A 27,957-nucleotide genomic window follows, 5' to 3' on the forward strand; every position below is an offset into this window, starting at 1 on the left:
TGAAGGCAAATGAACTGAACATGTGGGAATTGTTTGCATTCTAGGCAAATTCATTTGACATGCATGTTTGGGCTAAATGGGAGGAATGTTGCATCATCGAAAAAGACTTCGGTTTAATGTAAAAATCCAATCTCTAACAAAGACATTTTTAAGGCTTTTGGGAGGGATTTCCTTTTTAGGAAAGGATTTGGAGAGGTTTATGTGCATTAATGATTGTAATCCTTACTAGCTGAGTATTGTATTACAGCATGTAAATACATATTTGTTCTTCAATCAGAGTTTTTAGGACCAGTATTTTCTAAAGTTATTTCACTTATATATGAATAAATCATACTTGGTTTGTGTAAGGTTTTTAAGTCACATTTATCCAAATATGTATCGTGTTCATCTTTTACTAAAAAGCATCATTATCCTCCTCACACTGAGTCATAACCATCAATAACTCTACAAAACAATTTCCAATATCCTTCTTGCATATAAATTTAGTCAAATGAAGAGTAGTAATCAAAAATAAATTTGAGATTAACAGATCTAGAGGATTAATAATGCTGAACTCTGAGATCTGTTTATTCTTTTCATACCCCGTAACGCATCTCTTGGAACTTTTAATATGAAACAGAAAGCGAAGTTGCTGTTTAGGTTCCTTTTACTTTGTGAGGATATACCATAGAATGTTTAGGGTTGAAAGGGACCTTAAAGATCAAAGACAGGGACACTTCCCAGTACAGCAGGTTTCTCAAGGCATTATCCAGCCAGCCTTCAAGACTCCTGTGGTGGCACTGGTATAAACAAACCAAATTTTTTCTCAGCTTTAACACATGTGATACATATTTTTCAAGGAAAAAATAGTGTTTTGTCCCTGTAATAGTGAGGAATTCTTAGGTTTAAAAAATGGGGTGGGAGGTATGTGCACATGACAGCATAAACAAATCACAGTTTCTGAGTGGTAGTAAGCAATTTTATTGGTATCCAGAGTAAGTTTGCAAGTGTTTCCTTCAGCTATTTAGGCAGTAAGACATAAGAGGAAGTGAATTACAGCATAGTGATTTTCAAGCAGTATTGAAATAGAGAATTGAATGCTACTGTGTGAAATTAGTATGAATCATTAGCCAGGATTTCTTTCTGTGTGTCTCTCTCTGCTGTGTGCAGTGTGATTTTCAAATTGTTATTTTTAGAACCTTTTTCATTTTTTCATAAACTATTAATACGGGGCTTTTCCACTAGAAGGAGTAATTGGCAGAAAAGGAGAAATCAGTTTAATTTTTGGTCACCCTACTCATCTCCTTCCACTTTCAGGAAGAAAAGTGTGACTGCTATTTCAGTCCCTCTGCTGGATGATGCTTATGGACAGTGGCCTCATCTTCAGGCCTTTGTCACATGAGTAGTCAATTATCTTTACCTCAAAAATTTTATATACTGAAAATTGTTCAAAATTAGCACAAAAGTAAGAACTTTATTTGATCTTAATTGATTCTGCAAAAGCAGCAGTGGATTAGCTCTCATTCCTCCATTTCACATTATCTCAGCATTGTATCACAGTAATAATGAACAAGCAAACCTTCAAATTTTATAGAGTAATTTTGAGTTCCATTTTGGCTTTGGTTAGGAACTAAAATTCTGTTATTTTAAGTTACTGTCCTGAAATTACTCTTTTATTTCTCTGCATTTTGCAAAGAAGTTGCTAACAGAAGAGGAACAGATGTGGTTTTCCTTACAATTTGGTGTAAATGTCAAGTACCCCTTTAAAAACTGATAAAAATTGTCAGTAGGTCCAATAAGAAACTGAAGAAACAACAGTGAGTGGAATTTCATGTTGTGCATTCTGCATATTGGTTAATTCATTATAGAGGCATCACTGGTTTGCTGTTTCACTCACTCACAATATTACTTTTACAGTACCTTACATGCCATATTCTAGTAGCATCATGTCTGTGATCCTTTGTCAAAGACCTACTCTTCAAATAAAGGTTTGAAATGTTTAAAATGGTGGCCTGTAAGGTATGGGATTTTCATTTGCATAAATATCTCTATGTAGTCACTTCTAGCAGGTGAATTGAACAATCGTTTTTGGTTTATTTCTTGGAAATAAGTAGAGAAGTGATGAAATTTTATGACTATGAGTTTTCAAAATGCTGGGTTATAGGGAATATAATTAAAAGCAGCTTTGCAAGACCTATATAGCTGTGTTTGTGTGTTTGTAATGTATATTATTTTGTATGTTTGCTGTCAGTGAGAACACTGCAAAGAGATCAAGCAGACTTAAACCACTGCTAAATTTCATAGGTTAATTCTCAATGTATTTCTCTATTTTGTCTGGGTTTTTTTTTTTTGGTAGCAGCTGTCTAGCATATGATTAAATAACTAGATTTTAGTGTTAATGAATATAAACATGTTTTCTATAGGTGCTTTGGGAAAGAGAACACGATTTCAGGAAAAATACGTTGCACAGCTTATTTTGGATGTCCAAAGAACAGATGGATTCTTCCTTCCTCACAGTGAATTAAGTCCAGCTCCAACACCTCTAGAACACTTAACAATAGTATGTATCTGAGAAGAATTGTTTTAATTTCTTAAAATGAAAATGTTCTGAGTATTTTGTTGGGTGTCTGCTAGGGAAAAGTGTGTTTTGCCTAGAGAAACTTAGCTGGGGTTTTTGAAAGTTCGTAGAAGAGCTGTGGGGCAGTAGTTTGCCTAATATTAAAGGAGATGGGGTAAAGCAACTTATGAATGTCTGCAAGACAGATGTGGCTACTCAACTTAGAGCATGTTTGCAAATATGATCTTCTACAGTTCATACATTAATTTTTAGTGACTAAGAATGATGGAGCTAGGAAAACAGGTGAGAAGCAGATTTTCAAAATAGCCCACAAGGCACCACAGGATTTCAGAGATTCCTGCAGACTGGCAGATGTATTCAGTTACAGTGCAAAGATAGGAAATTGCTCTACTTACTCCTATGGCATGAATTATTTGAGTTGGTCCTACTGATCTTAAGGGTACACATCATGACTGCAATTATAAATTGCTTGAGAACAACTGTATTGATTTAGGATGGCATTTTTCCCTCATAAAGAGATGTAATTTATTTGAACTTGCTAAAGAAGCCAGAGATGAATTGAGCCATTATGGTCCCAAGTTTATACTTCAAGTAGGAAAGCCTTTATTAAAAAATATTGTGCCTTGGTAGACTTCCAGGTCAAGCAGGGATCTTAAGCAAAAAAATTGTCAAAATTTCTCTATTTCTAAATTGAAGGCATAAATATCTTAGTAGACTAATCTAGATTTTTCTTGTTTGCCCATCCTTGGTGTTGCATTTGATTTGATGAAACAAGGTTGACTACACGTGTCACAACTTAGGCTTATGGTAGAACTACATATGACAGCCCCTTATAGGATAGTGAGAGCTCAGGGGAGGCTGCCCGGTGAATGTCGCACTTAGTTACAGACATCAATTGCAACTTACCTAGAACTAAATGATAGGATGCTAGGATGATAGGATATGATTGTTCTCAGAGTTCCCAACTGTTTGAATGTTTGATATTGTTTGAATGTTTTTTCCCAGTTGCTCACAAATTTGCCTTTGTAGTCTATTTCTGATAAAGACTGTAGTTTGGAATAAAATTGTTTCATCATTTCAATAAAAATGGCTACACTGCCTTAGGCTCTAGGTATAACTCAGAATGAAGTATTTTGTCCTTGCTAATCAAGCATTGTACTCAAATGTCCTTCCAATGAACAGGCAAGGACTTCTGAAGTAAGTTTAGCAGAGAATTTGAGAAAGAAAATTTGGGTAATTCGAACCTTTAAAAATCAGGCAGTAATGCTGATGTGATCCATACTTTCCTACTAAAATTTTACTGAGTGTAACTTGAGAATAATGCTGGAGAAAGTAAACATATCTACACTTTTGGAAAAGTGGAAAGGCAAAGCTAGAAACGATGTTCTGGCTGCAGGGAGGGAGTTGAGTTTTATGCACCTCTCAGTGACTGTGTTGTATAATTCTGTCATAAGTTACTCAAGCTCCTTATTAAAGAGAGTGAGGCCTTCTGTTCCCACACTGTACTTCTCAAAAAGACCTAAAAATTAAAAACCAGAACTTTTTATTTCTGCATCTTGTGTGTGTCAAATTCTAGAAAATTGTGTAGTAGAACCATGTGCTGCTTTGAGGAAAACCTGAGGTATTTCGGGTTCAGACATATTATTAACCAGATCTGGCATCACACCAGATCTGGCTAAGTAGATTATTCAGTTCATGTATATACTGAATTACAAACTAAAGGTTTCATTTTGTTCCCCTTTTCAAAAAACATTTTTATTGATAATGTAGTATCAAAATACAACTTATTAATATAGTTTGTCAGTACAGTGTAATTAACTTCAGCAGTGAATCCCAGTGATTCTTTTGCCAGTTTGATTTAAAATTTGTTGGTCTTGAGTGTATCTTGAAGTTATTTTAGCTAAAATAGAAGTTAATGCTATTTTCCTTCTGCCAAAAACTACCAACAACATCATTGCATCCCTGTCTGAGTTTAGGGAGGATGCTTGTTGTATCTTATCTACTTTAAAAGACTACTCATGGCAATACATAGAACTTAAGTCTCGAGAGGTGCTGAGAATCTCCACAGCAGTATCATATGCATATGAAAAGCTAAATTTAAATAGGCAAATTGTCTTCCAGTTCGCTCCAGAGTTCTTATTTTACATCTGCCATTTGCAGATGAAGGAAAATGCTGTTTGTCTCAAGATAGGATTTATCCTGGATGAGTGGAAAATTTCCTAAGAAAATTAAATTTCCTGACAGTTTGGATAAGTTGAGAGTGGTCCCACCTAATTTTCATCTCCTATTTTGGAGTGCTTACCTCCATGGTCTTAAAGTTCTGCTCTTAGTCTTGTTCAGTAGGAAGAGTGAATAAGTTATTTTACAGTAATTAAATTCCATTAAAATACATTCAAAATAGTGATGCGTCCAACAGTTGTACTGGTACCTGTGCTGATTTCTGGTCAAGGGCTTTGTCCTTTCCTCTGGTGCTGAGCAATTATATTATCTCAGGTAGTGCTAGAAACAAAACTATTTGCATTTCAAAATAAATATTTGAGATTTTAAATTCAATACTTTGCTCCCAGGTCAGTTGGCTCTGAAAGGAAAGCCTCAGGCTTGAGGTGATGCATAAGAACTCTTGATATGAAGAGATATGTTAAAATAGTTTGAGCTTTAAACAATTCAGAGCTGTTCTTACGTTTTGAGGAAGTTCTTTTTATATCTAGGAATGGAAGTCATGCTTTAAAGCTCTGGCATACAGTTACAGTTGAGTTCAGTTGATCAATATTCATAGTGAAGCTAAAGTAATTAGTATGATTTATACAAGTTCAATTTAAAAAATTATTTAAACCTGGAGGAGAAAATTTTAAACAAATTGCCATATAAGTTAAATTGTAATTTATTTTACACCTGATGAAGTATCATTATACTAGTTCTAAAATAATTTTCCACTGGAATTGGTAGATATCCTCATACTCATTTATGGCTAGTAAACGAAGAAAATTATGGTAATGAGTTTGACTTTAAAACTGTGAATATCTTCCTTATCCACTTAAATAAATTTTAAAAAAAGCTTATTTTCTTCACATTCTCTGTCAAATCACAATTTCCTTTCATTTATATAGTGGTAAAATACTGGTGATGAATGCAGATGGCACACTTCAAAGCATTCCTGTTAGCTCTTTGTTCTTGTGTGGAACTCCATTTTGACCTTGTCAACGGAAGATATGAATGAGAAACAGCTACTACTGGGACACTGAAGGGAAATTAATAGGAAATTTGAAAAAATGTTAATATAAATCCATTATCTGTTTTTTATAGTTTGTAAAACTACTACTGGTTACTAAAAACCAGTAGTATGATAATTGGTTTCAGGATGAATTGTTTTGGATTGGGTTTGTTTTTCAAGGGAAGAAGGAAGAAGTAAGTATTACAGCTACTTGCTCTTTGCTTGCAACTAAGGAAGTCTTTTGTTGTTTTCAAACACAGATTCTATGAACATGGTAATTTACACTCTTCAGACATAGATTATATTATTTTCTTCTTCAAGTTAAGACTCTTTAAATAAAAGTGTGTTCCAGAAGAAATTTTATGGAACATCACAAATAGTTGTCCAGGAGCAAATGTTTTCAGAATGTGCTGGCTCACTGAGGTCTTTTCAGTGTCTGTTTTTTTTTTTTAATTTACCTTAAGAAGAAGTCATGGTTTATGTAGTTGGATTTTGCTGATACTTAAAAAGAAATCCTTAAATTCCCAGATGTCCAAGGTGGCTAGCCTGAAAACCCACATTAATGACCATAACATCAGTCTGTTTCAGTTGTTTGTATGTATATAATAGAGGATGAAGTTGTTGGTAATTCTATGAGCAACAGTTTAAAAAGGGAAAGCTGCCTTCAGGCTTATTTAAATAGAAAATTGATATTAACTAACCTTAGAGTTGTTCTGAATGCTGTTCCTCATGCATAAGAAATATGCATAAGAAACATTTCTGCTATTTGTAGCAGAAATGTTTTGGGTGGTAATTCCTTTTACTGGCTTCATTACTTAATTACTCTCTCATAATGGTAAATTACTTTGCATTTTGTCATTCTTTAATGGTAGTATTATCCTTTTCCAAACAAGTCTGTATTTTTTCATATTTTGAAGGCATAATTCTATTTTAAAATATTCTGTTTTCTTCCAACAGAATTATGATTTAAATGATGATACAGTGCTTAATGAAATGAAATTAGCAGATGCTGATCAGTACCAGGTACCTGATTTGTGTGCAGAAGAGCTTGCTGTAATCCTTGGAATATGGTAAGTTAGTTTATGGTTACTCTAAATAAAACTCAAACAAACAACTGCATGAATTGTTACAATGAAATAATGAAATGGTGAGTTGATGGGACTTTTTTCCTTCCATATTATATAGTCTGGCTAAAAGGCTAAAAGATTTGCATTATAGATAGATAACAGAGTGAGCTTTAGCGTTCAGTTCAGAATTTCAGCAATATTTCTTTAATAGCTATATTGTTGTTTTATCTTTAAAAAGCTTTATATTCTTTGTGCTTCAGGTTAATTACATTTCAAGTATCAGCATTAGCTACCATACAGTGATAGCACTTCAGTAGATTTTGAAAACATATTTCAGATTCTGCAGTTGCCAGCTTCCTGTGAGAGCAGTAAAACACTGCTCTGCTTTTCTCTGAAATAGGAAATACTTGGAAATGGGAATACTTGTATAAATTCAGTGTCCTTTGCTGGTTAAAAGCTGTAGTATAAAGTCCTTGTGATTTTGCACTTTGTTTTTTTTTACTCTAACTTTTAGAAATTATATGCTACATGGGTTTTGTAATAGGAGAACAAAAGGTAGGCTTGAGATCTGAGGATCAGAAATTATGGCATGTAGAAGTATAATATAGTCAGTGACTTTGGTGTACTGTTCACCATCACTGACTCTCAAAGTGCTTTTCTGATCTATGAGTTGCAAAATGATGGAGTCTATTTGATCCACTTCGAGGCCCATGTAGTGTGCAGTGGGTTGTCATAAATTCCTAGCCCACTCACTTTTAATCTTCCACACTCTGACTCAAGTCAAGGCAAAGCCTTTCCCTTCCTGAGGACCATTTTCATGGGGACTTCTTTTTTAATACAGTATTGTCTTATGTTCAGGTTATATTATCCTTCCTGTTCCCTCCCTTCTGGAGGAAATTTTAATTTGCCTACTGCTCTTTTTCCTTTTATTTTTGTTTTTTTTTAAGAGTACAGTTTGAGTTTTCCATTGGCTGACTGCACAGTAGGTTTCTTGATCAGTGTTTGACTTTCAAACCACCACTGTTGTGTTCTGAGCAGTGGTTAGGAACCATATTGGCTGTCAGTTGTGTGTATATGTGAGTTTGGCAAGACAAAACTGAAGACAACCAACCAAATGAAATTCAGTGTTGCTTCCCTATAGGAATGGTAAATGCCATTTAGTAGGTGTGATAACATTAAGTGATTGAAGCTCAGTTAGAGATGGAGTCAAGATTTGAGATCCAGCCATGTTGCAGAAAGAGTGTTGTAATAGGATGCCAGCTTTGAGAATTCTTCTTGGAACAGAGTAGAATTTAGGCTTGGGTTGCTGGCTGTACCCAAGGTGTCAATACCAGCTATTGGATGTCAGTTTGTGAGGAAGCATAGACATGTTAAAGCATTTAGCATTGGCTTTTTAGCAAAACATCCTTCTTCTATAACAGTTTCTGTGCTTTAATGCATGAGGACTGCAATTCTGGAGGGTAAATGTCTCATTTAATAATTAATAAGTTAGCTTTAGAATTTTTGTAGGCTGTTTAATTTTTAATAGATTTAGCAATGTTCTTTGACATTTTTCATCTTTCAAAATCAATTTTTGAAACAAGTATATCATCATAATCCAGAAAGTGATGCTTTGATTGCTGTTAATTCCATTGTTGCAAATATGGGTCATTGAGTCCCAAAGTTTGCAACTCATTAGTAAGCTGGATACTTTATCCATTAAGCTGTCAAGGTAGACCTGATCAGGTTTAAGAATTGGTTGTAAGCTACTGACAATTACCTTTTGCTGTTTTACTAGAAAATACCTTTTTCTGCTGCACAGTACATCTTACTCCAAGGTTCTGTTTAATCTGTCTAAAGAATGTCTGTTTCTTATTGTTTTCTTTCTCTCTTTTATTTCAATAAACTCCTTAAGACAACATTCAAGAGTGATGAGAAAATAGCTTACAAAACTGAATGGTGTGATGATTAGTGACTTCTCTTCATATTGTTATGGAAAGATCCCTCATCATAGATCTTACACAGTAGAGCCTAAATTCCACTGAGATTTCAACTCCTGAAATTCTCTGGGATGAACTGGTTTATCTGTCCTTGAAGCTAGAACAAATACAGGTCATAGAAATTAAATTTTCATAAAGTAGTCTGACGAGAATTAACACAGTATTAGAAATACTTAAAACTAAGGTACAGTTCTACTGTAGATTCAGATTCAAATTACAGCTTTAAATTTGATTAGATTCAGTACGGAAAATAATTAAAACAATTTAGTTGTTGTCCTATCTTTCAAGAGTTACATTTCTGTACTTATTTGTCTTCAAGCTTTGTAAATGCATGTGGCAGAAATGGAAATCAGAGATCTATTTTAGCACTGTTTTGATCTGGAAGAGCTGCATTTATGAGCTTCAAAGAGCGGTGACAAATATTGATCTAGAATAAGAAGAGGATTAATCCTTCCTGCTTGAATGAATATATTTTTAGGATGATGAAAAATAAGTTCTACTTTTGTAAACCTTGGTTTACCTGTGCTTTTCAAAAGCTGTGGTCATATCATTTAACATTTGGGTTGCTTAACTGCTGTTGAGTTGGTATAATCCTTGAACTTTTCTTGCTGCCTTTTTTTCCTCTTTTTTTTTTTTTTTGGTTATCTCCCTACCCCATACATAGAGAAACTTGTTGTTGTTTACTTGAAATCAGTTGAGTTGACTACATCCAGCCAACTAGAAGTTTGTCTGCTAGCAACTCACATTAGATATGGAAAATATGCTTAACTGAAGCTGTGAAATTGTTTATGACTTTCCTGTTTGCATGAAAATTTTCACAAGGAAAGGGAAAAAGTGAGGTAGAGTAGATATCTATACAGAGATACAGATAATATATAAGAATTTCTTTCCTAGCACTGTTACCTAAAACTTTCAGAACAGTGCACCAACAGCATAGGGTTGTTTTTTTTTAATGTGGGGAGATCAGGGAAAATGTATTGAAGCAATAGTTAATAAACTTTCCTTTTTGTCCATGTGGCCACATTCAAATAGTTTGCTGAAGCTGATGGTATTATGAAGCATCAGCATGAATGGCATGAAGTGTGTGGGGAATCTCCATCATGGGAGGTCAGGGGAACAGACTAGGTAACAATTTATCGAAAGTGAGAGGTTTGTAGTGCAGGAAGAAGAGCTGTAAGAGCTCTCAAGCCTTCTTTTGAGGAATTGTTATGAGTAGTCTGTGCATTTAAGTAGAAGAAATCATGCCTGAATAACCAGGCAAAGTAATCTTCAAAGTAAGCTAAGTAATGCAGAGGGTGTAATTGGAGTCTGTAATCTATTATCACAATAAGTATGTTTGCAAATTTAGCCTAGAATATGAAGCCTGCTGCAGAATTTAGTGTTGTAAGTTTGGGCTTACGTATATAGCCATTATATGGGTTTGGTGATTTGGTGGTACAGTTTAGGATATATTTTCACTTGGTATCTTTGGTTTTAACAGGGAGCTTGAATTACAGCTTTCGTTGGTTTTTGTGCAATTTGGTGATATCTCGTAGTATGTTTGTAAATGTTGGGGAGCTGTTGTATAAGGAAAACATTCACCCACACAGAGTAGTAAGCCAGATTTCTTTATCATCTCTGTAAGCTTATCCAACTCTGAATAAAATAATTTTAATTCTCACCTCTGTGTTTTCTTCTGGTTTTCCCCCTGAGAATACTTCAAGGTAATGGTAATGCCAGTTAGTGAGAGATAGAGTCCTCTGGTCATGTTTTCTGAATCACTAGAAGTAGTGAGATTACCCTTCAGCACTTCTTGAGGATTAGTAGTTTTTTGATTTGTAGAATCTGCATTCAATTAGTTATAGGATTTAAATTCAAACCACATCTCTGTAAAAGCAAACAATATATTTTAAGCTTTTTTTAGGATTAGTGAAATTGTTATTCCAATAAGCTTAAACCAAGGTAAGACATTTCACTTGAGGGTGTTCTGCACATACCATACTCCCATTTGTAATTTCCAGAATATCCTTCAGATTTCTGCAAGTTTGAAAAATGTGTTCTGAATAATATTATTCTAAAGATGAAATCAGCATTGTTTTATTTGTCTTTTCTCTTTACAGTATAGACTTCCAAAAGAACAATCCAATACACAAATTAACTGAAGAGGAGCTTCTGGCTTTTACTTCAGTAAGTAATTTACCTGGCACTTAATAAACATTTTTTCACTTAATATTCATGTACCAAGCAATAATCTGTCAGTCACACTAATCAGGAAACTGTTTGTAAACCAAATCTGTGTTAGTAGTCAGATGTTTCATTAATTTTTTCATATTTCAAGAAATTAAAGTATGCTGAATTTTAACATTATTCTCAGCCATCGTCATGCAGGAAAAACTTGACATCTAAAAATTTAATTTCACCTCGAAACACATACAAAACATTTTCATGTGTTTAAGTTTTATTCACTACATGAATTATAGCATAATATGTGACTAAATTTTACAGCAAACTCTTCTTGTGCCATTAGTGTTGAAGGTGCTTTTCTTTAAACAGAGTTCAAGAAGAGTTCTAAAGCAATTTTGGCTTCATTCTGTCAGATTTATTCAGTCTGTATCATGTTAGGCATGTTTCTTCGCAATTCACTGGCTGATTTGCTGCAGAACAAATCTATAACTTCCAGTGAAGCTTTGAAAATTCTCAGTATTTTTTTCTGTAATTATTTATTATTATATTTTTCCTTCAGACACAATTTGCTTCTGCCTGGATATTTTCTGCTTTTGTGGGGTTTAGATGGGAGGATGTAGGGAGAAAGGCTTGTCATTATGTTGTCTTTTTTTGCCTAATTTTCACAATATTAGACTTACGTTTGGGTGCAGGAAAGAGGACTTACTTGCTCTCCTACCTAAGCCTTGTAGTAAGAGACTGTATTGCGGTAGTAGTGTCCTTTGAAAAAGTAAATTATGAGATCTCAGCAAAAACCCCTTGGATTTCACTTGAGCTAGAATCTTACCACTGACAGTTGTAGTTATGTGAAAAGATCAAGAAGAGTAATCTAAGGTTAACTATGGTAATGTTTGGCTGAGGGTTTTTTGTAAAAGGAGGTTCAGTCTGTAAAAAAAGATAATCCCAATCTTACTAGATAAATGTAAAATAGGTTGGTTTAAAAGTGCTGTTTGTTTAGGTCCCTCTGCTAGTACAGTATATGTAAGAGGGGATGCATGAGGGAACTGAATGAATTGCTATAAAACAGTTTAAATTTTGTAGGTTTTCTCCTTGTTGGTACAATGATTGTAGTGCTATGATTCCTCATGATGTAATTTCTGAAGTATTTTGTTTTGAACTACAGTTTTGTTCTGGGTTTGGTGGGGTTTTTTTTGTGTTTTGTTCTGGGTTTGTTTTTTTTTTTGGTTTTTTTTTTTTTGTTTTTTTTTTTTTTTTCCCAAAAGGGAGACCTAGAGAGGAGGAAAAAGTTGAAATGTAGAAAAAAATGAGACTGTGCACTGTCCTGTTGTAGTAATTAAAGTATCCAATAAGATTATTAAAGATTTATGACCATTAAAGGGGAACAAAAGATTAGAAATAATAAACACATGTAAAGTAAGGAAATGTATACATAAAAGAAGCCTGTAGGAGTTGACAGCAAACTGGTGAACTGAGTACTGTAAGCTTTTTTCAAAAGTGGTGAAATTATTACAATACAAATTTCCCTCCAAAAGTAATGCTAATACGAATGTATGAAGTTTCAAGACATGCATGTAATTTCATTAAGACAAATTCTGCCATTTTTGTTGTTAAAATAGTGTTAAAACAGGATATAAAACTATAAAAGTAGGGTTTTCTGTGAAAACTCGGAATCTTGTTTCTCATATTTTATTTCCAAATTCCATGGATTATTTTTATATACCCTTTGTTTCAGTCTCCTGACTACCACTATTGTTTGCATTATTATTGGGTGGAAAACCAGCCATTATATACCTGAATCTTGAGATAACTTCTCCATTTTTTTTCTATAATTTCTTATATTAAATGGAGTGGTATTGTGATAATAGAGTATCTTTAACAAAGTTGACCCTACTCCTATAGTGGTCTACTTCTAGCATAAAGCACATAAATACTTTAAATATTTTTAAAGTTTTATAGCAGAGTAGAAAAAGTTAATGTAGGCTGTGCATTAGAGAAGAGATAATCAGCCTTCCTGTCATCATTTATCTGACATTGCTTGACACATAACCTGTTAGATCAGATGTATGAGATCTGTTGGGTGAATTCATCATGATGGGAAAATCAAACTGCATTTTTCTGCCATCTAGTGGCTGATCCCTCAAAAATCACAGGACAGCTGATTAACTTACTCTTTAATTACTTTACTGCAATGATTATGGGGAGCTTATGTTTTCATTTATTTGCTTATAATTTTTATAGAGCTGCTAAGTCAGCTATGGCTTGCTTCACAGTTGTAAGATCAGCAGCCACTGTTAGGTGAGATCTCCAGAGAAACAGCTAAGAGATCTGTGTAGGCTTCCCTATCAATTTGTGCTCAGAGTAGCAAAAAGGAAGGATCTATGGCAGTAGAGGTATAGGAATGTAGATCTTACTAATAATGCAAAATTGAGTCAACAGCAGTGACATAAAGAAGTAGCTGGTAGTCTAAATATTAGAGTAAATAGTAATTTACTGAAGATTAATAATTCTTGGTATCAGAATAGTGTTCTTTTAAATGTGTACATAATGTTTCCATTAATTGGATGTAGGGACACAATTGAGTCTTAGAATTATTTTTTCTTTTGATCTTGACCTATGGTCCCAAGACACAAAAAGAACAAGCATGAACTGTAGTAACACCATCCCAGATCTTTCCTGAAAGCTAAAAGCAGGAATCAGATATTAGCTTATATGAATTCATTTCTGTAAGTGTACCTTTTGTGGCTCTTGCATCTGAGCCCAAAATTGTGAATAGTCACTGCAGAATTTCATAATGAAATCTCTGAGCTCTTCTGTGTCTCAGATCTGAGTCATTGAGGCAAATTCATCACTGTGTTCTGTGGCAGTCGGGGTGTTCTGTGTCCATGTTAACTCCTTGGTGGGTATGTTAACACAGCCTTGGTTCCTACAGTGGCTGTTAGCTGAGTAAATTAAATGGCACCATAGCTCCTATCACTTGGATTTAAGGTATTTACCAAGCTTTGGTACTGCCAAATGAGGCAAATGAGCACTATATCAATGCTGCTCTAGTAATTTCTTTAGCATCAAACTGCTCTGTGTGTGTGTGTGTGTGTGTGTGAGCAGGCATCTTCTCAGCCTACATGTGGATTCCTAAATCTGCAGGCTGGTTAGATGGTTGTCATGCATTCATCTGATATCTACTGAAATTCATGTTTCCTCAGAAAAGCAAGGCATTTCAAGTTACCTTAGGAAACTTGAAAAATGACAAGGCATTTTTAATTGATCAGTGTATCATCAAAAGATCCTCTTGCTTTGGGCACTGCAAAATAAGTGCACGTGACATGCAATTTCTCTCAAGCAGAGAATTAAGATCTAGGTAGTACAAGAGGGAAAGGATAGTCAAATGGGTCTCAAGTAGATGATGTTTTCCTGCCTTGTACTAGGTGCAGTTTGGAAAACTGACATTCTTGACTCCCTTTTATATGTGTAAAAGTTGAAAATTATTTGATCTGGAAGACATATCTATATATCAATATCTATATCTATTAAACAACATAACTTGTAATGCTAAAAATAACACTTTTAATTCACTGCTTGGCAGCAGCAGTCAACTACAAATGGATTGCTGCATTTAATTTACTGGAGTCACTTGGAAATAGCTGCTATTGTCCTAAAAGCACTATCTTTTGTTAAAAATAATTGCTTTTAGTGTTGCTCATTTTTGAAGCAACTTGTGCGGGTCTTTGTAGTCTCATTGATTGGGGTAGCAGCTCTTGTAACAAGAATTTGGACTTAAATTTTGAGATGTTGTAGTCAAATCTCAACCCATCAGTATAATACTTCAACTTTCAAGATGTTAATCCAGAAGTGAAATTAGATGCACTAGATTTTTTTTCTTTTTCTATTTCAGTTGTTGATACAGTATCTTTACGTGAGAAGTAGTGCAACTTGCATTCTACATTTTAGCATAAGGCTAAACACAAAATAAACCATTTATTTTTGAGGGGATGAAATATTTTTTTTTTTCACACTTAATAGTTTAGAAGAATAACTATAAATTTTTAAAATTAATTCTATTATAGTAAGCACTTGCTCTCCTAAGAAAGCTAAGATATATTTTAGCAATCAGATAACACTCGAGCCACTTCAGAGACACAGTTACGCAGTTGATGAACTTTCTGATTACCTAACTGAATATTGCATTCAAGAGCCATTTTCAGAGAGGAATGGTGGGGACAGTAAAGCAGTAGTGAGACTCAGTGCTTCTCTGGTAGAATTACTGGTTTCTTCTTTTAATAAAATTTGCCACTGCTGTTTTCTGTGTAAGATGTAGGAAGTAGATGATGCAAGAAACCAAAGAACCTCTGCTTTTACATTGAGATTTTGTAGGTTAGTTTACTCCCAGGTCTCCAGATCAGTTTTCCAATGCTTAAATGTGTTTCGTTGCCTTCTTTAATTTCAGTGGATTCTTTTTAATGTGAAAATACAATTGTGAAGTTCTGCTGCATTTTATATTGCTTAGCAGTTTCCCCCTAGAATTACACAAGTACATCACTGAGCTGTAAATCAGTGGCCAAAATACTTTTTTTTAGAAAAAAAAATCCTTTTAGGAAATGAACAAAAGCCTTAAAATAATTTCCGTTAAATATTTGTTGTTTGCATTATTTTGAATAGGTAATGCAGGTCAGACAGTATACCAAAGAGGCAATGAAATGAACAACAAGGCTATGTAAGTGTACATGGTGTTTAAAAAAAAAATCAAAATTACGTTTAAAGCTTTATAAAGATATTTGTGATGTGCACATAAGTTTTAGAACCAGGGACTGGAAACTATTTCTGAAATGTAGAAAAGTTCCAGGAACACATGAAGCATCTATTTAAGAATTGATAAATATTCCTTTATTATAATTTTAATATGATGTCATTCTTGCAGAGAAAAATGGAAAATATTGGACTGGATGGTGTATTTTTCTCTTACAAAAGAGAATTTTTTTTTTTTTCTTTTAAAGGATAGTAAGATTAAACTCTGCAATGCAAGTTCTTGGAGCTTCATAGAAAGCTTATACTATAGCTTGTAGTTTACATACTGGGAAAGCAATTAAATGTTTCATAGTCTAATATGACACTCCAACAAATAGCCAAGACTAAGGAGCTGCAGCTGGTCTTTTAAATTACCCATTCCATCTGTCAAAGCCCTTGAACAGTTCAGGAGAAATGTTTTTTGTGGTAAATATGATGAGCACTTAGCCTATTGTGGGAGAATATTACTTTTTGCCCTTATTAGTGTAGCATGATCAAGGGATGTTGGGTGGCAGCAACAGTATTAACCTGTAGGGGGACTGAGAAGAGAAAGTAACCAGCAACTGTGAAGGAGATGCTTTGTGCATCCCACATAAGACCCAAAAATGGGTCTTAGACCCATATTTGTATCCTTTGGAACCCATGAAAGATGAGAAGGAAGAGAAATGGAACCATGAAAATTTAGTTGTTTTAGTTTCTTAAAATTGTGAGGCTTCTCAGGATTTATGGTGAGTTGAAAAGTTGGGTTTTTTTATTAGGTGGTCAAAGAGGGAAAAGGAAGCTCTGGCAATTCTTCTCTTTGGATATTTTGAACAGGTGAGGATATCTTCTAAAGAGGGAAAAAATGCAGATTAATAACTTGTATTTTGCTTGGACTACAAAACTGAAGTTATTTACCACCTTCTAACAAAAACAATGTATCATGCTGAAATTGTTCCACTAATACTGAGAGGGATACCAAGGTCTGATGGAGGACTTGGTGGATGTGGAAGGAGTCTGAAAAATCTGAGGAATACTATGTATTCCAAAGGTAGACCGGATGAGAATGTTTTTCCTCTGTGTTTAGCTACTGATTCCATAAGAGACTGTTTTTACTAAGGAATTTTAGAACTATTTGATTTTTTTTTTCCGGAGGTGGGCATTTATTGACTGTAATAGAAGCCGATGTTGTATGGTACCTCTGAAAATCACAGTGAAGGATTACAGTGCACATTTTATTGAGTGTGTGTGTGTAAATATGCATATATGAATACCTGTTCTGCTTTTCACTGTCGAAGGGGGCTTTGGGACGAGGGAATGGAAGGTGGAAATGGAAATGCTTTGTTTTTCTCATCTTTTCTATGGCATTTGCGATATTAATGTGGAACTAGGGAGCAATCAAATCATGGCATACGATATTTTTAATGTTAAGCCTTCCTATCAAAACTCCATAAAACTAACATGCCAATTTGGTTTCTAAAGAGAAATTGTTTATATAGCTTAAATAAAACCAGTGCATTTTTCTCTGCTGAGAAAATGGCTGCAGTTTTTTTTTTTTGTTTTATAAGCAGCAAGAGTATTGAAAAGCTCATTAAGAGTGCCATGTGTCTCTACTGCTGTAACTTTTGTGGCTTTATAAAAAGTTTCTTTCACTTCTTTTCTAAGCTGTGTTGCCCATGTTGAATAGCCTCTCTTGGTTACAAGATTGTAACACTGCAAAGGCTTTCTCTCAGCAAAGCCCTGCTAGTTACTTGTGAGACATTTTAAAAGTAAATTAATTCAAAGCTAGTCTATTCTTTTTTAATTCTTTCATTTATTTTTTTTTTTTTCTTCTAAAGAATTTTTTCAAAAGTCTGAATCATTTTACAGGAATGTCGGGATCTAAACACTTGCTAATTTAGTGCATGTATGCCTTCTGGCCCATCACACAGTACTGGGAAATCAGATGAGTGTAGCAAAAGAGAAGCTGCCTCTTTCTGCTGCATGTGCAAATACTCCACTGGATCTCTTGGCAACTTGTTCCCAAAGCATCTGGTACTTGAGTGTGCAGTGTTTTCGTGGAGGCTGGCCTGCTGTTGTCATTTATGTTTGCTGCATTTAGATGTTTCAGGGTAAAGTAACTGGGTGCTGTAGTACATGTGTTGCAGGGCAGGGGTGAAGCTTGCATTCCATTCCAAAACTGGGATTAAGTAACAGTCTGTCTGAAATTGGTTTATTTTACAGAGTATCAGATTTCAGCATAATTGACACTTTTATCCCTTTCAACTTTGTTCTCCTCTGTGGTCTGCATTCTTCCCTCAGTCCATGGGATCCACAGTTTTGCATGAATTATATCTTGCAAGAGATGATTCCTGATTTATAGTGTGCCTTTCTGAGCAAGAAATTTGGGGTAGCCTTTCCTTTCTAGCATGGTGTGCTCTTTTGTACAATCCATAAATACTCAAGCAATAGATTTTAGTGAGCTCACTGTAACTGCACTGGTCAAAGAACATGGAAATCATGTTTAAATATGAATAGATTTTTTGCCTGTCTAAGGGTTTGAGAAGTTAAGCAGACAAATTTGATTACAATTAATAACATTTTTTCCCACAGCAGCCTTTCTTCTCCTCCTGCTCCTTTATCTATCACCAGTTCATTTATTTTTTCTAGCCGCCTCTCTGACAGCCAGTTGACATGTCCCAGGCTTCCCTTCCCCCTCTCATGTCCTCCACCAGTTATAACTATTATAATTTACTTGAGCAAGAAAATTTTCATTGCAACAAGAAGGTGAAATTAAACCCCCTATTCAACAGAATGCTGTCTAAGGTATCATCTGAAGGAAATAAGACATTCTCACTATTCTGTCTGATGCTTAGTAACCCCTTTTTGGTGATGTTATGGTGATCAGTTCATGTGTTATCAGTACTAGCATTTACTTTCTTTAGTGACTTTTATTCTGTGTATAATTCATTATATTTAGTGACTGTTTTGCTGGAGAGGGCACACATGAACTAAATAAGGCATAAATCCAATCCTCTCTTTTTTCAAAATAAATTTTTTATTGTTTTACTACTGCATGAGGAAGAATTATTCTTAAATTTCATATAGCTATCATAATGTTTTGCCCTCATCTTCTCTACCTACCTAAATGTCATCCCTTCATTTGTTTTATTTCCTAACCCAATACCTCAAATATTATTCTAATCTTGCTTGTTCCGTAGCATCTGAAAAAATAAAGGTAGTTGAATTCTTGTTTGCTAGTGTCTAAACAACTTGAGTTTAATTTTCTCTGATGATATCATGTCTAGGTTTCAACTGGAAGTAGAACATTTTTCGTATCAGTTCACCAAACAATCTTTATAGTCTATGTTAAAGATGAAATATAGAACAAGTAACATATTTCTGTGACTTAATACACTTTAAGACGGGTTTGATTACAATGTCAGTCTTTGATTGCAGTCATGAAATATTGCAGTCATGAAATATGGCAGTCCCTCCCAAGCTGTCTGAAATGTGCATATCTGATTCTCATTGATTCATTTGTCATCAGTAAAATGTCACTGTCCTGTTATTCTTGGTTCTTTTGGTTGCAGTCAGTTACAGCTATTCTATTTGAGTTACTTTGCAAAAAATGCAATATAAACTTGATAAATAATACAACTATCTTATCCCATTTTGGCATGACTTTCTTTTCTGTTCTCCCAATATTAGTGATGAAAAACTGAAATGGCTCAAATGATTCTTCCTTTCCTTAATTCTTTTTTTCCATTGGTCTTTTTTCATATTGAAGTTGTAGGTAACCAAGCGATTCATAAGGATTTCGAATTGGTATTTTCTTTTGTACATTTATTGACAGACAGGTCAATATTTTTGAGGAAAAAAATGTTTATTCAAGTATATAAAACAATGGGCTTCTGAAAGGAGATGTAATGGAGAAAGATTTGGAGTAAGTATTTTTGAAAAACTTTCCAGAGAAACACTTACTCCTTTTATTCATGGAAATACTGCTTTACTTGCTTAGCTGTCCTCATTTGAGTACATCCTGTTCTGTTCAGCAGTGATCTTGGGTATGGTTTTGGGCATTGTCCTGCCCTTGTATGAGGAGTTTGTTGGCTTCGGTATGTTGCAGAAAAGCACAGTGCCCTCTAGGTTACAGGAGGACAAAGATTAAGGAGCTCTGATTCTGGTGTTTACACAGTATTTTCTTTCTTTTATCAGAAGCAGCACATGTAAATAGAAAAATGGAATTTTGAAGTGCTGCTGGCCAGAAAGTAAGGTGTTACAGTTAAATTAATTTGTGAAACATCTAAATACATTTGTGTAGAGGGTGTATGCACATTTATTTTACATGTATTTATAGAATGCATGAATTCAAGTACTGATCACATATTATATGACTAAAGGGGAGAAGCTTTTATTCTTATCAGTAGAACCCTATTGCTCACCTGTTGTTTTTTTTTTCTTACAGAAACAGATTTTTACTTGTATAATTTATAGACTAATAAAGCAAAGTATTATTTTTAGTGTTTTTTGTAACATCAAATATGCAGGAAAGCTTCATAAGGTAATTCACATGCAGTGTTTATGAAAAGTACTTTCCAGTTATGCGAATACATGAGTAAGAAAGGTTTATATTCTATTGATGAAGGTTAGCCCATTGCAACAGGAAATAGAACCAATGCCAGCTCATTTAGTGGACTGTTCAAGCAATGTGTATCATAAATTATATAAATTATGATTACTGTGAGAAATTTCAGACTTTTTTTGGTATAACTTATATGGCTAGAATATAGTGTATATATGATTATATGGTATGACATAAATACTTTTGACATGTTTGGATTGGCTGCATTAATCATAACAAGTAGAGCTGTTAGTTATGAAGACTATTCAAATACAGGCCAATAAAATGTTTAAAAGCACTATGTTCTGCATGTTGCAATTTGCAAAAATGTTTTAAAATATTTGCACTAATGCTTTTCTATCTGGGTAGCTGAGATTGGGGCCTTTCCTGAAAAGAAATGAAAATCATGACACTAGGCATTAGTTGATACATTTTGACATATTTGAGATTTTACTGTCTTGTCTGTATTATCCTTACGCATTATTAATTAATGCATTAATTAAATTGGAGCTTGGGCTTTTTCTTCTTAAGACTTCATGTCTTGCATCAGCTAGATTTTTCTTAAGTACATTTGTCAGAATACATTAAGAAACACATTCTCCAATGAATTTTGTCTAGTCGAGGCGAAACATGAGAGAGAAAATATTTTTTACAGAGTTCTATAAATAGACTGTGAAAGATTTTTCTGTACTGTAAGATAAGTTGTTTGATTTCATAATTGCAGCACCAGGAGAGGGAAAGCATATGCCTTGGGTATTGTACCTAATTTGGTTTTTTATTGTTTGCTAAAAATTATGTTTTCGTTGCTTTTTAGTTTAATACCTGTCTGTCAAAGCATTAGTGTTTTGGAATAAAAGAATTAAATATGTTTAGAAAATTGTTTTTATTTTGAACAGCTTGCATGGTCTGAAGCTCTTAGTAGCTTAGTAGTAAGAGTCAGAAAGCAAACAGGACATTTAGTGGCTGAGGTAAGGACGCAGTTCTCATTTTGCAGCTTATTGTGCAAGAACTGCGGTGTGTGTCTTTGTGTCTGTATATTGTGTGTCTTTTCCTTATCTATAGTAGGCAAGTGTTTATTTCTGTATGTTGTAGCTGTAATAACACTGGGAATTTGCAAATCATAGGGGTACATAATGAAAAAGATTGCCTCTTTCATTTGTCAAAGTAAAATGTCTTTGTAGCTTCTTCAGACTACACATAAGGTGGACATTTTTTATGAATATGGTGGTGAAGCACTGGAGCAAGTTGCCTAGAGATGTGGTAGATGCCCCATCCTTGAAAACATTCAAGGTCAAATTGCATGAGGGTCTGACCAACCTGTTCTGGTTGAAGATGCCTCTGATCATTGCAGGGAGATTGGACTAGATGGCCTTTAAGGGTCACTGCTAACCCAACCCATTCTATGATTCTTCGTCCTATTTTCATAATGATTTTAATAACTACTGTGGTTTCTGTGCATAATACACTGGTCAGACACTAGCCTGTTGTGTTTGAATCTTAATCCAATACAGTTCATGCTTGTAGCTTCTTTCAAGTCAAAACACAACCCAGACACTGCCATTTGCCTCTGATAAATATATTCAGATTATAGCTTCTCTCTTCACAACTCTGTCCGATTTAGGAATGTTATTTACTTTGCTCACCAAGACGGGATTTTTTTTCATGCTGTCCAGCAGTCTCTCACTCTTCCCTCCACTAGTATTAGTCACTTGTGCTTGTGTCAGCTTCCCTTTTTGTTTACTAATCCATGCCATATTCCTCTCCACCTTTCTTTGTCAGTTCTTGCCTGTTGTTTATCTTTCACTCTTGCTCTTGTCTTCCCTAATTCCGTTCTTGCTAATGTATTGTTGACTATTTTTCCTCCATTCCTTCCTCACTTTTGGTTGCTGCTTAAGGAGTTAGTCTTTTTTCAGGACTGTTGTGTCTTCTGGCTCTGAAAGGAAGATGGCAGTTTTGTTTTGCTCCTGGGAATGAAACATTTGCACATAAGGTTAAAAGCCGGGGCGCTGGTGGCCTCCAGCAGCTTGATGCACTTGCATGTGAGAAGAGTAGCTCTTTAAAGAGATCAAATATTTCTGCTGGTGAAGTCAGGAAGGAACTGAATGAAATCAGAAATCAAGTATCTTTTAATGGACATTGAGACTTGCTAATGCACTCTTTCTCAGGAAATTGTTGAGGCCATCCTAGAAATCTCACTGAAATTATCTCCATCCATCTCCTATCCCCTTGGCCCACCAAGAAGTGAGTGAGGCATGCCTCTTGCATTAACATGTCACATTACTTGTGAACGCTAAGTATTGCAGTGTGTAGACTGCCGAACCATAAGAGACCATTGTAGGCAGAATTCCTGTGGTGGATGCTGGCATTCAAAAAGGGGAAAAAGTAGGTAAACACAGGGCTCCCTGTAGAGCCCTGTCTGGCATTGTGAGGTTTTTCTTTTGCTGTGTCTCACTGTTCTATAGACAGCTGTTCTTACAGACTGAAGGTTGAGAGGGTGTTTTATAGAACTTCTGTAATTTGTTCTGACATAGATGAATAATAAAGTCAGAGCCAGCCTTACTATAAATCACTGGTCTAGGCATGTAATTATTCCTGAATTTTTTTGACTGTACCTGTTAGAGAAAAAATGTGGTAGCTGATTTTTACTAGTTAACATCATTATAGAACAGGTTCACAAATGGGACATGAGCATTTTATAATGAAAAGTTGTATGCAACTGTTGTACTTTTTGTGCCATCGACTAATGTTAAACTTAAGAAATTATGAAAACATTTAAATTAGTTCTTTTCAAGAAAATAATTTAATGCCTTCTAGAGAGGCTGTGAATGGAACTTCTAATGCTTCATTATTTTGTGTAATTTTATGGTTGTGCTCCAAATCTGTCTGAGAACAAGTATTTTTGCTGCCCTATATTCTCTTCTTGCAAAAGATTCATAGTTAAGGTATTTTAAGGCTAATTATTGTAAATGGATATTTCTACTAATGTTATCATTGTAGAATTAAAGATAAAAGTTGCTGTTAGAATACAAATCTATGCAGCATCAGATAATAGCAGTATATAAAGTAGCATTCTTCCAGAGGCTGTTGATAAGCCGAATAAACAGGAAGTGTCACTGGCAGTCTGTGGAAAAAAACAGTGGTGAGCTCATAAATATGAGTAGCCAGGCAGAACAGACTGATACCACCACCCTGGGTCAGTTGCATAAGGATGAAGGATCTGTCAGGCCTAAAGAATTTTTCCAGTGATCTGGAGTTTTGAAAGTAGTGAGTTTGCCCTGAAAAGTTCAAGCAAGTAAAGCAGAAAAGAGGGAATGGGAACCTTAGTGGATAGTTTTACCTGGGTTTTGCTGAGTAAGAAGTACTACTTAAAAAAAAAAAAAAATTACAACCCAAAGAAAGTATTGAGAAATGATGGGTTTTGCTATAGCCACAGGCAGCGGTAACAAATGGAAAGATTAACAGTCATAACTGTCTCCCTGAAGAGTAAAAAGAGTAAATTTCTGTCAGCACAGGATGAGTTAACCTGTAGCACTGTGTGTTCCAAAAATGCTCTTTCTCAGAGTAGAGGCAAGGCTGAAGTGGTGTAGAACATGAAGGGCAGAGGATTAAAGAGCCTACTGTGGTAGTTCGCAAAGGGAGTAGGATTTACTTCTTCTCCCACATGGCCAAGTCTAACAAGTTAGTAAATATCCTCCATTGACAGAGTTTTCCTAAATTTCAGCCATTTTTTCAGTCATTTGCTTTGTTTGTCTTGAGACTAAACAAACTGCAAGTCCACAGATAGCGTGTACCATTGCATATGGTCCTGAAATTGCCTAATTTTAAAACATGCTATATAGCCATTGTGAAATCAGATTCACTGTTTTTCTACCTGTGCAGACAAAAAAAAAAAAAAAAAAAAAAAAGAAAAAAAAAGATAAAAGATGTTCTGGTTTTCGGGATATAGCCTCAAGATCACATGATGTGTTGAGAATCTTGGCACAAATGGTGAAATTACAGAGGCTGAGCAGTTAAAACGAGAAAATTTGCTGTTGTTAAATAACTAGGGAAATCCTTATCATTGGTACCAAAGAGTTAAAGTCGAGTCTTTTGTATCCAAAATTGTGATTTATTACTGTTGAGATAGGGCCTTAGGAAATAAATGCAGTACTGTGGTGTGGTGTGGAAGTCTGTTCTTATACTGTTTCAGGAGTAGGTCCAAACCACAGACCTGAAAAAAACAATGCTACTACAGTCACAGTCAAATCTGGCTGAAGTTGTTTGCAGCATAACACAGAATAAGTGATGTGTTTGGCGCAATAGAACAAGTGTCAGTCATATGGCTAGACTCCATTCTAAGTGAAAATAGGAGCTATATCTTATGTGGTTTACCCTTCACTAGTCATTGAAAGCTGATTCCTTTAACAGTATCTTCTTTTTTTCATGACATTTCCTTTTCTTCTCTTGTTTCTTTCTTCTCCTAAAAAAAAAAAAAAAAAGAGAACCTCCAAGGAAAGCTTGCTTCTGAACTTAAATAGTCTCTTAAAATTAAAAGAAAAACACAAACCGAAAGGTATACCACTTAGTATCATAAGAGAGAGTCAAACTCCTAAAAAACATCTAAATATCAGCCCACCAATGCCTGTTAATCTGGAAGAAAATTTATATAATTCTGGACATACATGATACATTTGCAGTGTGGTTGTATAAGTAGAACTGAACAACTAATTTGATTGATAATATCTTTGTAGTCTTATTAGAAAGCAGAAAATTCTAAAGGGGGAAAAGCATTGAAACATTTTCCTAGCCAAACGTGATCTGAGTTGATTATTTCATTGTGTCTAAAATTACTTTGAATTGTGGTATTTGTTTCTTCCATAGCTTTCTCTGCAAGTTATGTACCTGCATTCAAGTTAAGTCACGGACTGCATTATATGGAAGCAAAGAATCATGTTTATAACTCACTATAAGTCTCCATACTTTTATTTTTGTTCCATACAGCCTAATATGAGCTTGCGTTTTTGTTTTTCTGTTACATTTGAATCCATACAAAGCTTTCTTTGAGTCTTTTGTTTCTACTGAAAATTCTCCAGTGAACATAGATCTTGTATTCCTTGCACACAGGTGTTTTTGTGGAACATATGAGACTTCCTCTGAAAGGGAAGATTTCTCTAGTGCTCGTTTTCTCTGACCTTTTTCCCTGTGAATTGTATCATGTAGGGGACACTGGGTTGTCATTTGAGTTTTAACTGCAGAGCTACGTTCAGAGCTAGCTGGAAAGACAGTCATCATATACCTGTGTTTCTTCTATTTCTGACTAGAGATCTGTTTCCAGTACCCCATTGTTCATCTCAAAGGACACACTTTTATGTATTTTTTCTTAATACACACAATACTGAGGTGTTTCTGAGTTGCAGGGTTATGGTATGAGACAGGTTTTCCAAGAGAAAGCATAGGAACATCCAGCTTAAAAGCTGAGGAAATTCTTGATGTTTAGTCAGAGATGTAAAGACTATAGCAGGGGGAAGGAACACCTATGGCATTTCATATATTTGGTTATGAACCTTGTTCTAACAGTGCTTAACCATTTCCCTTTACACTTCTGAAAAGTGTGGTTGGGGAGAAGGAGAGCGAGTTGTTTTGAGTGCGTGTGTGGAAGTGTACATGGAATGAGAAGGAGGGAAAGATAGCAGAACAACATATTTAGATCTGTTAGTAAAAGCAGCAGATCTAGACCTTTTCTATGAGTCTTTTTGCTCCATGTTCTTAAAAAATAAAATTCATTGAAGAGGCAAAAAGTAATTGAGATTATTCAGGTTTCAAATGAAATAGTGATGCAGAATAGAAAGATAGGTTGAGTGTTCTCCTGACTAATGTTATTTAGAAGAACAAAGACAAGGGATAAAGCAGCCTCATTTTACCTGAATATTGCTTATGTTTCCTTTGCTAATGAAAACAAATTGAACAAAGAAGCTGTACAGTCTGAGGGTATTTTCTTTCGGGAAGTCATCCTTTTTCCCAGTTGAGACTTTCAGCTATATAGTCAGGTTATTATGCTGAGTCTGAGTATTGACTAACAAAGGAAAAGGTTATTGGTGAATAATGTTGATCTGTTTCTTAGAAGAGGCTGTATTGAGTTTTTCCAACCACAATTGCTTTCTTTTAAGGCGAGGTAGAAGAGATGGCTGAAGAAAGATAATGATGTGTCTTGCTAGTTCTAATAAGGTTGGTAACAATATCTTTGAGCAGATAATAGAACTAACTTCCAAGAGTTCCTGCCTGATTTTTTTGTTTTACTCCTTGAAATTCTAGGTACTACAGAAGTGTTATGCAAGCCAGCACAGTTTCCAAGCTGATCTAGCATACAAACATAAACAGACTGCAATTATTGCCTAGAAGCAATAATTGTACCTTTGCAAGGTAGCTACCAGGAGGAATAAGAGTTACTGCTTAAAACAAGTGCCATGGAGGGAAATATATTTAGAATGATAAGCAGGACAGAATATGAGGATACCAGTGGGTGGATGTTATCAAGACCTACCCATTTGCTACAGAACACTATTTAAGTGGGGTAAAAAAAGCTGTGGAAAACACAGTTGTAGTGAAATTACGTTAGCCTTAAAAAATTACGTTACTTAAAAAATTGGGATATTTTTTAAGTCTTCTGAGAAGAAAATCTATTCCAGAATTGTCTTCTAACTTTTGAACTGATTGAGCGAGCTATGAAATAGCTCTTATATTTTATTTAATGTACTTTCAGATGTGATACATTCCAGATACAATAAATTTCAGAGAGAGATTCAGTCACTTTTGGACTAAGATTAAATTAGACATTTAAGAACATTAAATTGCCTTTAGGTAAGTGCAATATAGTTGCTGCTCTATTGAGTCTAGCATTCATTTCTAGATCAGTCTAGTATAGTGTAGGTAACTGTTTACCCAATTGATTTCTAACATTTTGCCTTATAAAGTGTGTATGGACAAAAAGAAAACTAAAAACTGAAAAAGTAATCAGTATGTGTGGTACATGTTTCATTTTAAAACAATCATAATTAATATTTTACTCCAAATCCATTAAATTATCCAAGCTTCTGAAATTATGTATATGAAAAAAATCTCATTCAAACACACTGAAGTATATAGCAATGCAATAAAAATCAGAAGGTGTATACTTATTTTAGTGGTAGGAGTCAACAAGAGGTTATTCTGTATTTGCGATGATGTCATGTTATAATTTGAATGCTGAGGCTACCAGACAAGACTAGACAAAGTGAATTTTAAAAATGCCATTCTAATTAAACTAGTCTCTTGATGCAGATTACTGATGGTGTTTTGGCCTTGCTCTTGACTTTTTAACACCAAGGGGTATTTCTCATGGCTGTGGTTAAGTGCTTTAAGCCCAGCTCTGCTAATGATCAGCTAACACCTGTTGTGGTGAAAAACTATTTTAGTTCAACAGTCCCAGGATTAGTTCTATGGACCAAAATAAACCCTTGTCATACAGTTGAGTGAATAGCTTTAGATTTTGGGGGAAAATCTGCTGAATGTGTGGTCTAAACCTGCTGAAATAGATGAAATATTAAAGCAGTACTAGAAAATGGCACTGTGCAAATGCTGATGTCTCAGCCAGTGCAGGAAAG

The 27,957-nt window shown here is 34.8% G+C and overlaps 1 protein-coding gene and 1 non-coding gene across 4 annotated transcripts in view; both read left to right on the top strand.

The window, feature by feature from the left end:
- The window catches only part of TTC27 (tetratricopeptide repeat domain 27), a 114,181-nt gene that overhangs the window by 23,239 nt on the left and 62,985 nt on the right, over nucleotides 1-27,957 (top strand). For all 3 annotated transcript variants that reach the window (XM_004174637.5, XM_072927212.1, XM_072927213.1), the window contains 3 exons: nucleotides 2,403-2,539; nucleotides 6,726-6,838; nucleotides 10,914-10,980. In XM_004174637.5, coding sequence (XP_004174685.2) covers nucleotides 2,403-2,539; nucleotides 6,726-6,838; nucleotides 10,914-10,980 — 317 coding nt within the window. The remainder of the gene's footprint in view (nucleotides 1-2,402; nucleotides 2,540-6,725; nucleotides 6,839-10,913; nucleotides 10,981-27,957) is intronic.
- MIR456 (microRNA mir-456) lies at nucleotides 14,066-14,144 on the top strand. Its single transcript, NR_048969.2, is given in 1 exon segment — nucleotides 14,066-14,144. It is a non-coding gene; the product is annotated as a microRNA mir-456 (primary transcript).

The sequence above is a fragment of the Taeniopygia guttata genome, chromosome 3 (assembly GCF_048771995.1).
Source record: "Taeniopygia guttata chromosome 3, bTaeGut7.mat, whole genome shotgun sequence".
Classification (NCBI taxonomy): Eukaryota; Metazoa; Chordata; class Aves; order Passeriformes; family Estrildidae; genus Taeniopygia; species Taeniopygia guttata.